This window comes from Lissotriton vulgaris, chromosome 4_1 (genome assembly GCF_964263255.1).
Source record: "Lissotriton vulgaris chromosome 4_1, aLisVul1.2, whole genome shotgun sequence".
Taxonomy (NCBI): Eukaryota; Metazoa; Chordata; class Amphibia; order Caudata; family Salamandridae; genus Lissotriton; species Lissotriton vulgaris.
This window is the reverse complement of record NC_141691.1, coordinates 1,732,994,000-1,733,007,750: the sequence shown is the minus strand read 5'-3', so window position 1 is coordinate 1,733,007,750 and position 13,751 is coordinate 1,732,994,000. Positions and strand designations below refer to the sequence as shown.

Sequence of the window (13,751 nt, the reverse complement as noted above, 5' to 3'; positions counted from 1 at the left end):
CGATTTTTCAGATCTCGGGAAATTGGGCGAAGGTAAAGATTGAACAGCAGAGGAGAAAGAGAGGAGCCTTGAGGAACTCCACATGAAGTTTTAACTCTGGGAGCAGTAAACTGAGTGGTACAAACCGCTTGAGAGTGGTTTTCCAGGAAGGAGCTGATCCAACTTAAGGCAAGGCCATTGATTCCCGCCTCCCTCACATGGCCAACCAACAGGGGGTGGTCAACCGCGTCGAAGGCGGCGGAAAGATCAAGCAGAACAAGGGCCTGTGAAGAGCCCCTATCAACCTCATTGCGCAGGGTGTCAAGAACAGTGAGGATGACTGCCTCAGTGGAATATGCTGTCTTCAAGCCCGCCTGATGGGGATCAAGGAATTCCGATTCCTCCCAAAAAGTCTGTGAGACAGCCTGTGACATAGGCTTCGGAAGATCTTGGCTAAATAAGGAAGAAGGGAAATCGGACGATAGTTAGACAAAATGAGTGGATCAGATCCCACCTTCTTTAAGAGGGGGATGACAATTGCCTCTTTGAAGTTTGCCGGAACAGTACCCTGCAACAAGGACTCATTTAAGAGATTGAGAGCAGGGCTAGGAAAGGTGGTAAAAATTTCCCTCAAAATCCGAGGAGGGCAACAGTCGGTGGGAGACCCAGATTTGACTTTAGAAAGAAGGGTTGTAAAAGTGTGCTCACATATAACGGGAAAGTACGAGAAAGTACTAGAATTAGAAGAAGAATGAGAGCTGAGGTCCTGAGTCTGACAGACCGGGATACTGGATTTGATTTTGTGAATGTTTTCAATAAAAAAGAGATTCAATGCATTACAAAAGGTTTGTGAGGGGGGGGGGGGGGGGGGTTTACTCAGAACTCTGTCGGGATTAGAAAGCTCATTTACAATAGAGCGGTTAGTCGCTGACAGGATTTTGAGTGAGAAGTGCACCTCTTTAGCCTTTAAAATAGATTTTTTGTAAGCTTTCAATAAAACTAAATAGGCTAGTTTATCTTCAGGATTATAGTTACTGCGCCACTTTCTTTCCAATTGCCTGAAGGCGAGTTTCTGATGTTTCAACTCATTTGAAAACTATTTCTGGGCACCTTAGAGGAGCAAACCTATCACTGGCGGTCAGCAGCCAACTGGTCAACTGAGTCTGAGCCAGATTGATAGAGGAGTTACATAAGGGAAGTGAGTTAGCAAGAGAAGCAAGAAATTAGGGTTTCTCAATCTTATTCCAGTTCCTGCCAGTGCGCCCAGACAGGCTAGAATGGCAACTCACAGGGTTGATTCGAACATTAAATTTGATAGTATAATGATCGGACCAAGTACAAGCTGCAACTAAGATTGGAGACATAGGAAGGTTAAGGGTCCAGACCTGTCACCTTCCTCCGTCCCTCCTCCCTCCATCCTCCCTCTGTCTGTCACCCTCCATCCTCCCTCCCTCTGTCTGTCACCCTTTGTCTCCCTCCCTCTCCCTTTCTGTCTCCCTCCCTCTCCCTTTATCTGTCTCCCTCCCTCTCCCTTTCTCTGTCTCCCTCCCTCATTCTTTTGGTCTCCCTCCCTCTCCCTTTTTTTCTCCCTCCCTCTCCCTTTCTCTGTCTCCCTCCCTCTCCCTCTCTTTGTCTCAGTCTGTCTGCCTCCCTTTCCCTCCCTCCCTCGCTTTCCCTCTGTCTGCCTCCCTTTCCCTCCCTCCTTTCCTTCCCCCCTCGCTCTCCCTCAGTCTGCCTCCCTTTCCCTCCCTCCTTTCCTTCCCTCCCTCGCTCTCCCTCTGTCTGCCTCCCTTTCCCTCCCTCCCTCGCTCTCCTTCCCTTTCCCTCCTTCCTTCCCTCGCTCTCTCTCTGTCTGTCTGCCTCCCTTTCCCTCCCTCCCTCCCTCGCTCTCCCTCTGTCTACCTCCCTTTCCCTCCCTCCTTACCTTCCCTCCCTCGCTCTCCCTCTGTCTGCCTCTCTTTCCCTCCCGCCTTTCCCTCCCTCCCTCTGTCTGCCTCCCTTTCCGTCCTTCCCTCATTCTCCCTCTGTCTGCCTCCTTTTCCCTCCCTCCCTCGCCCTCCCCCTCCCTTTCCCTCCCTCACTTGCTCTCCCTCTGTCTGCCTCCCTTTCCCTCCCTCCCTCCCTCTCCCTCCCTTTCCCTGCCTCGCTCTCCCTCCCTTTCCCTGCCTCGCTCTCCCTCCCTTTCCCTCCTTCCCTGTCTCCCTCCCTCCACCTCCCTCCCTCACTCTCACTGTCTGCCTCCCTTTACCTCCCTACCTCGCTCTCCCTCTGTCTGCCTCCATTTCCCTCCCTCGCTCTCCCTCCCTCCCTCGGAATCCCTTTGTGTCTGCCTCCCTTTCCCTCCCTTCCCAGCTCTCCCTCTGTCTGTGTCTGCCTCCCTTTCCCACTCTCCCTTCTTTCCCTCCCTCCCTCCCTCGCTCTCCCTCCCTTTCCCTCCCTCGCTCTCCCTCCCTTTCCCTCCCTCGCTCTCCCTTTCCCTCCTTCCCTGTCTCCCTCCCTTAACCTCCCTCCCTCGCTCTCCCTCTGTCTGCCTCCCTTTCCCTCCCTCCCTCACTCTCCCTCTGTCTGCCTCCCTTTCCCTCCCTCCCTCGCTCTCCCTCCCTTTCCCTCCCTCCCTTTCCCTCCCTCCCTCGCTCTCCCTCTGTCTGCCTCCCTTTCCCTCCCTCCCTCGCTCTCCCTCCCTTTCCCTCCCTCGCTCTCCCTCCCTTTCCCTCCCTCACTCTCTCTGTCTGCCTCCCTTTCCCTCCTTCCCTGGCTCTCCCTCTGTCTGCCTCCCTTTCCCTCCCTCCCTCGCTCTCCCTCTGTCTGTGTCTGCCTCCCTTTCCCACTCTCCCTCCCTCCCTCACTCTCCCTCTGTCTGCCTCCCTTTCCCTCCCTCGCTCTCCCTCCCCGTCCCTTTCCCTCCCTCCCTCTCCGTCTGCCTCCCTTTCCCTCCCTCCCTCGCTCTCCCTCCCTTTCCCTCCCTTGCTCTCCCTCCCTTTCTCCCTCCCTCCACCTCCCTCCCTCACTCTCTCTGTCTGCCTCGCTTTCCCTCCCTCGCCCTATGTCTGCCTCCCTTTCGCTCCCTCCCTCTCCCTCTGTCTGCCTCCCTTTTCCTCCCTACCTCGCTCTCCCTCTGTCTGCCTCCCTTTCCCTCACTCGCTCTCCCTCCCTTTCCCTCCCTCCCTCGCTCTCCCTCTGTCTGTGTCTGCCTCCCTTTCCCTCCCTCACTCTCCCTATGCCTGTCTGCCTCCCTTTCCCACTCTCCCTCCTTTCCCTCCCTCTCTCCCTCGCTCTCCCTCCCTTTCCCTCCATCGCTCTCCCTCCCTTTCCCTCCCTCGCTCTCACTCCCTTTCCCTCCCTCGTTCTGCCTACCTTTCCCTCCTTCCCTGTCTCCCTCCCTCCACCTCCCTCCCTCGCTCTCCCTCTGCCTGCCTCCCTTTCCCGCCCTCCCTCACTCTCGCAGATTATTCCCATTCTTGCTGTTTTGGAGCCGGCAGGCCCATACTCACCAATATAATTCCATGGTATAAGCTTTTGCCTTAATTCACGTTTTAATCAACCAATGCACTTTCTCCTTTTATTGATTATGTTCACTATATTTCCCCAGGTAACCCTGCCCCACCACACCACCCCAGTCCTGATGAAGACACCTCCCTAAGGTTCGCGGACACCTAGCAGTGTATATGGGGTCGAAACGTCGACAACTTTACCCCTACACCAGCTTGCACCAATTTTTAAGAATTACCACCCAGGCGCTGGAAGCATAGTCTTATTTAAATACTTAAAGGACATGTTATGTTTTCTCTGGCTCTGCAACGAAGCCAGTGTATAACACCAATGAGAAATTGGATCTTACAACTAAACACTTGTTTACCCTTCAATCCTTCCTTGAATCTTTGCACATACTTCTGCACACCTTCCCTTGCTTCTCCTTCACGTTCTGTTCGGGGCACAAATGTTTTTAGAATTCATGTGATTTATATATGATGAATTGCACATCTAAGGACATTGTGAATAAATAAGAGTGTACATTTTAAGCAGAAAACTTGTTGTGTGTATATATATATATATATATATATATATATATATATATATATGTGTGTGTATATATGTATATGTGTATATATATATATATATGTATATATATATATATGTATGTATATATATGTATATATGTATATATATGTATATGTATATATATGTATATGTATGTATATATATATGTATATGTATATATATATATATATATATGTATATGTATATATATATATATATATATATATATATATATGTATATGTATATATATATGTATATATATATATATATATATATATATATATATATGTTTTTCCTTTTCCTTAGACACATTTTGTTCTGGGACCCCCTTTTAATGTACCAGATTGAACCCAGGTCCCATGACTTTTATGGGTATACCCTTTTTTTCTGTAACGGATGGTCTAAGGGAAGGCAGGGAGTGGACACTAAAGAAATTAACTAAGACTCAGCCCTTTTTACCTTCTGTTTTCATGTGGTAACTGGCAGTGCAATGGATACCCAAGTGCAAACCAAGAGGTAGTAATTGCTACCTCCTGGCTATCCATCAGTAGCATCCATGTTGCAAAAATGCATAAATGTTTTCATTTGAAATAAGAGAATGGTGGAAAACAAGAAATTAGCTTCTTACCTGTATCTCCAGTTGTTCAACACTAGAATCTTTTATATATTCACATGCTTAAATCATTCCTCATCATCAGGCTGGGAATCCATGTTGCATTTAAATAGCAGTAAACAGTGTTAAAATGACCACAGGCCTGAAAAACAGTGTTTGTTTAGTAGCGCATCCACCACATTTGAAGCAACTTGAACGTCAGCCAAATGAGGTGAATGTGTCAGCATTTTGTTCTGGGACCTTCCCTTAGATCATCAGCAGAAAATTGGAGGTAGTTCATGGGCAAAGGTAGTTTCAAAGGGTCAACCATGTAACGTCACAGAGGGACAAAGGCTGTGTGATATCACTTTCACTATTTCTTGCATTTTGGGGACCTGACATCAATAAGTTGGCAGAAGGTGCCTTTATTAAAGAATTCAAGCTAAATTACCTCCTGTTAACCATTTCTGTGTATGTTCAGTTGATACTACCACAAATTAAATTCATTATCTTGCATCACTTGAGTTCCCTAAAGTGTTAGAGAAAATCAAGGTGCAGATTTGGCAGTTTAAACTGCTGTTAATTAGTATTTTCACATTATGTTTCTTAGAGTGGCTTATCTGGTGTCTAAAAAATTCAGCAAGGAAGCTGTTGCACGAATGGTCTCCCGAGCTCCATATCTGCTGAACTTTTCAGTGGAAAGACTGGACAACAGACTTGGTTTTTTTCAGAAAGAACTTAAAATAAGTCCCCAAAAGGTAAGAAAATGTCTCTTTCTTGATTGTTGGAAATCGTTGCATGCTGTTTGTTATTTGAGAGATGGGAAATAAGTTGTTTGCCACACGATTTTACTCAATCAATCAAGGAATTAAAAAGCCTGACTACTCACGCGTGAGGGTCTCAAGGCGCTGCAGGGGAGGGGCTGGGTCTGTAGTTCAGTCAAAGATGTTGAGGTCCTTCCTGAATTGAGGCAGTGATGGTGATTGACTGAGGTGTAGAGGCAGGGAGTTCCAGGTCTTTGCAGCGAGGTAGTAGAAGGATCTTCCTCCATCTGTGGTCTTGTGGATCCGTGGGAAGGTGGCCAGGGCCAATTAGGCGGATCTAAGATGCCTGGTGGGGGTGTAGAAGGAGAGGCGGTGGTTGATGTAGGCAAGTACGGCGTTGTAAAGGGCTTTGTAGGCGTGTGTGAGAAGCTTGAAAGTGAAACTCTTATTGACAGGTAGCCAGTGAAAGTCTCTCAGGTGGCAGGTGATGTGGTTACGGCATAGGATGCTAAGGATGATTCTGGCGGAGGCGTTTTGGACGGTCTGCAGTTTCTTTTGGGGTTTCTGGGTGGTGCCAGCGTAGAGTGTGTTGCCATAGTCGAGTCTGCTGCACACAAGCGCATGGGTGACTGTCTTCCTGGACTCGGTGGGGATCCACTTGAAGATCTTACAAAGGATGCGAGGTGTGTGGAAGCAGGCGGACGTGACGGTGTTGATTTGGCGGTGCACTGAGTGCAAAGAGTGTAGGATTTTGCCGAGGTTTCATGCATGGTCCGTGGGTGTGGGGGGATTCAGAGCACTTCGGGCCACCAAGAGGCGTCCCAGGTGGAGCGGGAGGAGCCCATGATGAGGACTTCGGTCTTCTCCGAGTTGAGCTTGAGGCAGCTCTTCTTCGTCCAGGTCACCCTATCGTGGAAGTTGCTCTTGGTGGCTGAGGGTTCATCTGTGACGGAGAGAATCAGCTGGGTGTCGTCGGCTTAGGAGACGTTAGTGGCTTCTGACAATGGCTGCAAGCGGGCACTGTTGATGATGAAGAGAGTGGGGCTCAGGGAGGATTCCATAAGCGCTCCGCAACTGATCACTGTGGGTTCTGATTTGAATGGTGTAAGTCTGACTCTCTGCTTTCGGCCAAGGGAGAAAGGAGCGGATCCATTTGAGGGCTTTGTCGCTGATGCCGGCGTTGTGGAGTCTTGTGCAGAGGGTGTTGAGGGAGATCGTGTTTAAGGGGGCCGAGAGGTCGCGGAGGATAACGGCTGCATTCTTGTCTCAGTTGAGGAGGGTGAGGATGTAATCTGTAGCGACGAGGAGAGTTCTCTCAGTGCTGTGGTTGCTTCTGAAGCTCAATTGGGAGAGGTCCACGATGTTCTTCGTTTCAGCAGACTCGGAAGTTGGTGTTGATGGCTTTCTCTGTGACCTTGGCTGGGAAGTGGAGCAGAGAGATGGGTGTGCAGTAGTTGGGGTCCATCGGGAAACTCCAAAATATTATGTACATTTCTTTGTTTCCTACATTTTCTTTTTAGTTGTATGTAATGTCATTTGTTTTTTGCGCAGTACAGTCTGCTATTTTATGGAACAAACCAAAACGTTACTTGTTAAAGGTCTACCTTCAAATTGTTTAAGCAAATCAGTTGACTTTTCCTCATATCAGACGAACAAGACCAGAATGCTGCCCTTTCATTTTTTAACCTTCACCCTCTCAAATTGCCTACCTCTTTAAGGGTAGACCCTTCCAATTAATCTCTTCGCTAAATGGCACAGGGCTCTTCCTTGGAGAAATTAAAATACCTAGGGGTGCCACTCGCAAGCCGTAGCAGACTTTTGGAATCTCCCATCACCTGTATCGCGGGAGCCCTGCCAGCGTAGGAAGGAGCATCATGACCAGCAATCGTGGGAGCCCTGCCAGCCCATTGAGGAGCATTACCAGAGGCGGAGGGCAGTGTTGTGCAGTGAGGACGGGGCCGGGACTGCGAGGCCCAGCATTCTGAGCGGCCAGGCAATCGCCGCAGCTGGAGCCTCTTCCCCGCCCCGCCTCTTCCTACTTAAACCTTCCCACCCCTGTGCATGCGGGACGCGTGCGGGACGAAGACCGGGGCGAAGCCCGAGCAAAGGGCGGGCCGTTTGAGGCCGGGAGAGACTGGGACTGGGCCACCCCCCTAACTTCTCGCATCCCAGAACATTCCAACCACATTAACTTGCCTGCCTACTCTGAAGTTCTGCTCGACCAACACGGCAACGAGGGAAACAAGAAGCAAGGCTGCCACCATGGTTACAGGTACTCTGGATAAATTTCTTGCAAAGGCTAACACCGTGGTAAATAAGGGTCTCACAGTCTTAGAAAAACAAATAGCAGAAGGGATTGAAAGCTCGCATCTGGTTTCTCCGGGGTCATCTTCTAACGTTAGATCGCCACAACTGCTGGATGCTACACACTTATCACTTATGGATAGCATCGATCAAACTATAGAGTCAGTTTTGCAGCAGTTGAGGACACCATCTAAGACTAAGATCTAAAATCAAGACTCACCCCACATCCTTGATGAGGTGGCATCTTCCCCTACTCCACAGACAGTTCTATCTAGGGACTTGGGGAATGGTTCTACTGCAACGGATTACATGGGACACCGAGAGGACGCTGTCCTGAAAAGGAAAAGATTGAGGAAGTCCAAAGGTGCTGAAAGGGCTAAAGTAGATCCCAGCCAAAACACCACTGATGACAGCACGGACGCGCCATGAACTTCTTTCTCTGGGTGCATCACTGAAACGGCGAGTCCTGTAGCCCACGCCCCCAACCTTATACTCCCGCACACCGGTCCATTCATCTTTGGAGGGGGAGTTCCAAACACCTCAGAGCATATTATCTGCTCACTCACTGACATTATTAATAGTCTCTTGGATCCCCTCTCCCTCAAATTGGACTGCATTGAGGCCAGACTTCTAGCTATTGAAAGATTAGGTGGAAGTGGGGCTGATCAGCAAGGGTTGCGACTAAGCACAAACGGAGCTAATGGGACTAATGTTGGGATTCCTCTCCCGCCTAGTACTTCTATTACTGTGGCTTCAAATTTTGCCAACAAATACCTAGTTGGTTGTTAAATCAAATGTAAATAAAACCACTCAGGGTAACGCATAGAAATATAACATTCTTTTAATGCAAATATTGCCAGCAAACATTCAAAATAAGCAAGGCAATTGCTGTTTAAATTGACAAGAGTGCTGTGTCCTACACCAGTAAAGATCAGAGACAAGCTTTAGTTGATGCAGAAGTGGGTTTATTAGTATCAATCAAACAATCAATCAGTGTTCTTGTAAAGCGCGACTACTCCCCTGTAAGGGTCTCAAGGCACTGAAGATTTATAATCTGGAACAACACCAAACAGGTCCTTCTCACTTCTCAGCCACTTCCGACAGCCCAGCTCATTACATCCAAGCCAAGAAAGGTCAAACACAACATATCTCTTTTCCCAACAAAAGGAAACTACAATGAACGGAAACTTACTCCAATTATAAAGGACTAATATGTCAACAGGTTCAATATACTATAAAAGAATTACAAGACATTTGCAGTAACAATGGGAAAAATAAAAATGTTGAAAAAGATTTGAAAATAATATTTACAATTTTGAAGCTTAACCACTACCCATAAAGAAGTTTACTTGTGAGTGACACTAACTTCCACAATGTAGAGCCGGAACACTATTTCTTACAATAACCTTTCATCCACACAGGAGTGCACATGGCTCTGTGTGGTCTAACAACACCATCACTCCAGGTGCTGTCTGTGACACGAGTTCCATGTTCTCCAACAACACTACTACCACTCTTTTTGTCCATCACATCACTTTCATTTGTTTCCCTCACCCTTACCAGTCTAGACATGCTCCACCGTTCCCTAGTTTGTACTTGCACCACATTTAACTTAATCTCTGTGATAAGGAATGGTCCAAAAAATCCTCTCTTGCCTTTAGCATGAAAATTTGTTTTTTTGATCCACACATCATCCCAGACTGACCACAAGATTTTCTTCACCCAATGTTTTTCACCAAATCTTAGCAATCTTTCCCTTCACATCTTCACTCCACTCAATGTTCTTTGGTGTGCCACCCTTTAACCACTGGGGATTCATCTTAGTGGCAGCCCTTCTCCCTCTCAATACACTAAAAGGGGTAAAATTAGTGACGGGATTTGGTGTAATTCTGTGTGCCCAAAATCTTTCTCTCAAAAGACTCCTCAGTGAAACACCACACCACAACACACTGCCTGCTGACTACACGCTTTTACCAATCTGCTTATGCTCTCCCCACTAGTCTGTTACCTCGGGTGAATAATATGCAGTTCTGCAATGTTTAACACTCACATCTCTCAAAACTTCCACCATCTGGGAAGAAACGAACTACACGCCATTATCAGTGACTATGCTCTCCGGCACACATTCCTTCATTAACTCATCTTTCAAAAATTAAATAACAGTCTGAGCGTTGACTTCTCTGACACACACCGCCAAAACCCACTTAGATTTGTAGTACACCAATATTAATACAAATCTCTCCACATTGGAGAGAGAATTGAATGGCCTCACTATATCCACAGCCACCTTACTTCATGGCTTCTCAGGCATTTCCACAGGTGACAGGTAAAACGTTCTAGTGACTTAGTTTTTGTCACAATACGCACACTGAACGCACTCCATCACCATTTTCTCGACCATGTGATCCATACGTGGCCAACGGGATTGCTCTCTCACTTGCGCTTCGGTCTGTTTCTTCCCAGATAACCCAAATGTGTCAAATCTGTAATCTTGTCTCTTAACACTTCTGGTGGCGCCAAAATCTCTCCTGTATACAGAAACCCATCAGCAAATGACAATTCATCTCGCACCGTCCAATATTCTTCCACATTGGACCCCAAGTGTTTTTTTTTGTTTCGCCCACCCCTTCACCACATATTCTTTCAAATAACTCGTAGTCTAATCCCTCTCACCTGCTCTAAACCACTTCAGTTTCATCAGTGCTTGCTCCTATAACTACAGCACACTGGCTTCCTCAACAGCCTCCCTTCACTCCACAGCAGGTAAGCACAATAAACACTTTGCAGTCTTGTTACAAAATCCACAAATGTATTCCACCCGGAAATTGTAATCCCTCACACCTTCAGTCTACCTGCTAATGCGAGGTGTAGCCTTCTCCCTTCCTATGCAAGTTAACACCACCACCAGGGGTTTGTGGTCTGACCGTCCTGATCCCCTCAGAAGCGGTCGCTCCTCACGCTGCTCCCTGATCTGCTTCCCGCCTGTGGTATCGTAGCGCTATACTCCCTGATTGCTCTCTGCTTCCTCGCATTGCTCCCACAAGTATCAGTGCCTGAGTGCATTTTACATTGATATTGTAGCGCTATTATTCGTGCCTGATTGCATATTACTTTGGTATTGTAGCGCTATTGCGAAAGTGCGCTTTCAAGTGACTTAAATTGTGCTGCGCTGCCTTTTGCCTGAATATTTCAGTTGTGCTTGTCTGTGCCGGTGCCACTGCCATTATCATCGCGTACATTTCGATTGTGCCCCAATCCTGTTTCGCTTTTGGCTTGCTGCCATTTAGTTGATTGTTGTTGTGCCTCCCTGCCCGGCTCTCCACCCCGCTCCCGCCTCCCAGCTGCTCCTCCCTCCCACTGATAGTTTAGGCTCCGCTCTTGTGTTGTAGCGCTGTGACCGTCCTGATCCCCTCAGAAGCGGTCGCTCCTCAAGCTGCTCCCTGATCTGCTTCCCGCCTGTGGTATCGTAGCGCTATACTCCCTGATTGCTCTGTGCTTCCTCGCATTGCTCCCACAAGTATCAGTGCCTGAGTGCATTTTACATTGATATTGTAGCGCTATTATTCGTGCCTGATTGCATATTACTTTGGTATTGTAGCGCTATTGCGAAAGTGCGCTTTCAAGTGATTTAAATTGTGCTGCGCTGCCTTTTGCCTGAATATTTCAGTTGTGCTGGTCTGTGTCGGTGCCACTGCCATTATCATCGCGTTCATTTCGATTGTGCCCCAATCCTGTTTCGCTTTTGGCTTGCTGCCATTTTGTTGATTGTTGTTGTGCCTCCCTGCCCAGCTCTCCACCCCGCTCCCGCCTCCCAGCTGCTCCTCCCTCGCCCCCGCCCCCTCCACTATCCACACATGACAGATGCTTTTGCGCGCAGCGTTCACACGCAGCTGTCGCACCCCATGCGCGCCAAAGGTGCACCAAAGGTAAGCCCGTCTACGCCCGTCCGCGCCTGGACCGCACCCAGCGCCAGACCCCCTGCCCCCGCAAAACCCATTCCTCCCGCATTACATACGATGCCGCAACCCTCTCAGCCCTTAACCCCGGCCGTCTCCCAAACTGCTACCAAGCCGCGCCAGGACACTCCCATGGACCCTTCACCTGCCACTCCTGCAAGTTCGACTGCATCAGGACCCACACCAAATCCACAAACTTCAAACAGAGCTCCGACACTAACCACCTAAATTGCATCCTACTCAACACCCGCTCAGTCCAAAGACACTCCATTGAACTCTGGAACCTACTCGACACCACATCGCCGGACGTCGCCTTCCTTACAGAAACATGGATGAACGCCTCATCAGCACCAGACATCGCCATAGCCATCCCGGACGCCTACAAGATCATCCGAAAAGATCGCACCAACCAAACAGGAGGAGGCATCGCCATCGTCCACAAGAACACCATCCGCATCACGACCAGTTCCGACGATAACCTCGCTTCCGCCGAACAGTTTCACTTCCAGAATCACACCGACCCCAAAACCACACTCAGAGGCACCCTCATCTACAGACCACCAGGACCCCGCACACAATTCAGCGAAGACATCACTGACTTCATCAGCCTACATGCCCTCCCCTCCGAAAACTACATTCTACTGGGAGACCTCAACTTCCACCTGGAAAAGAAAAAAGACAGCAACACCACCACCCTCCTAGACAACCTGGCCAATCCCGGACTCAAACAACTTGTTGACACCCCCACCCACCTTGCCGGACACACGCTCGACCCTATCTTCACCTCCAGCAAGCACATCTCCTTCGATCACACCACAGCTCTCCATTGGACGGACCACAGCTGCGTTCACTTCAACTACAAAAAGACCACGACCCACAACCCCCCACAACCTATTCCTCGAAGAAATTGGAACAAAATCACCACCGACCAGCTCTTCACATCGCTTCACCAAAACCCCCCTGCCAAATCGTCCGACCCAAACCAAGCAGCCACCAACCTCACACAATGGATCACCCACAGCGCCGACGAACTAGCACCCCTGAAAAACCATCTAATCAAGCAAGGTAGCAAAAAAGCCCCCTGGTTCAACGATGACCTTAAGAAATCCAAGAAGCTCTGTCGTACACTCGAAAAAACCTGGAGAAAAAACCCAAACATTGACAACCTAGCCACCTTCAAGAACGCCACCCGCAAACACCACCAACTGATCCGATCCACCAAGAAATCAGCATTGAAGGATCGACTTGACAACAATGAACTATTCAACATCGTCAAAGAATTTACTAACCCCACTGCCGGCACCAACGACATCACTCCCTCCCAAGACCTCTGCGACTCTCTATCCTCATTTTTCCACAATAAAATCGCAGAAATACATAACAGCTTTGAAAACCACTCGGAAGACCAGTCCACTCCACCCACCCCGAACCAAAACCGCACTCTAACAACCTTTGCACCTGGAACCCAATCACCACCGAAGACACCATCCGCCTGATGAACTCCATCCAGTCAGGTTCGCCAACCGACCCATGTCCCCACCACATTTTCAACAAAGCAGACGCCATCATCGCACCCCACCTCCGCAATGTCATCAACTGTTCCTTCAACTCCGCTACCTTCCCGGAAAACTGGAAACATGCCGAACTCAGCACCCTTCTGAAGAAACCCACAGCAGACCCCACCGAACTTAAGAACTACCGCCCCATCTCGCTCCTCCCATTCCCCGCCAAAGTCATTGAGAAAGCCGTCAATAGTCAGCTCGCCGCCTTCCTTGAATCCAACAAATCCCTCGACCCTTCACAGTCCGGCTTCCGAGCCAAACACAGCACCGAAACCGCCCTCATCGCAGTAACAGACGACATCCGAACACTACTGGACAACGGAGAAACAGTTGCCCTCATCCTACTTGACCTCTCCGCAGCCTTTGACACAGTCTGCCAGGGCACCCTCATACAATGCCTCAGCAACGTCGGATTACAAGGAAAAGCACTGGACTGGATCATCTCGTTCCTCGCCGGAAGAACCCAGAGAGTCCGCCTCCCCCCTTTTAAATCAGAGGCCACCGAAGTCATCTGCGGCGTAACACAAGGATCATCACTCAGTCTCACCCTCTTCA

General features: G+C 48.9%; 1 protein-coding gene across 2 annotated transcripts in view; it reads left to right on the top strand.

The window, feature by feature from the left end:
* MTERF3 (mitochondrial transcription termination factor 3) overlaps positions 1–13,751 on the top strand; it is a 257,285-nt gene that overhangs the window by 164,322 nt on the left and 79,212 nt on the right. For both annotated transcript variants that reach the window (XM_086966030.1, XM_086966029.1), the window contains one exon: positions 5,221–5,368. In XM_086966030.1, coding sequence (XP_086822156.1) covers positions 5,221–5,368 — 148 coding nt within the window. The remainder of the gene's footprint in view (positions 1–5,220; positions 5,369–13,751) is intronic.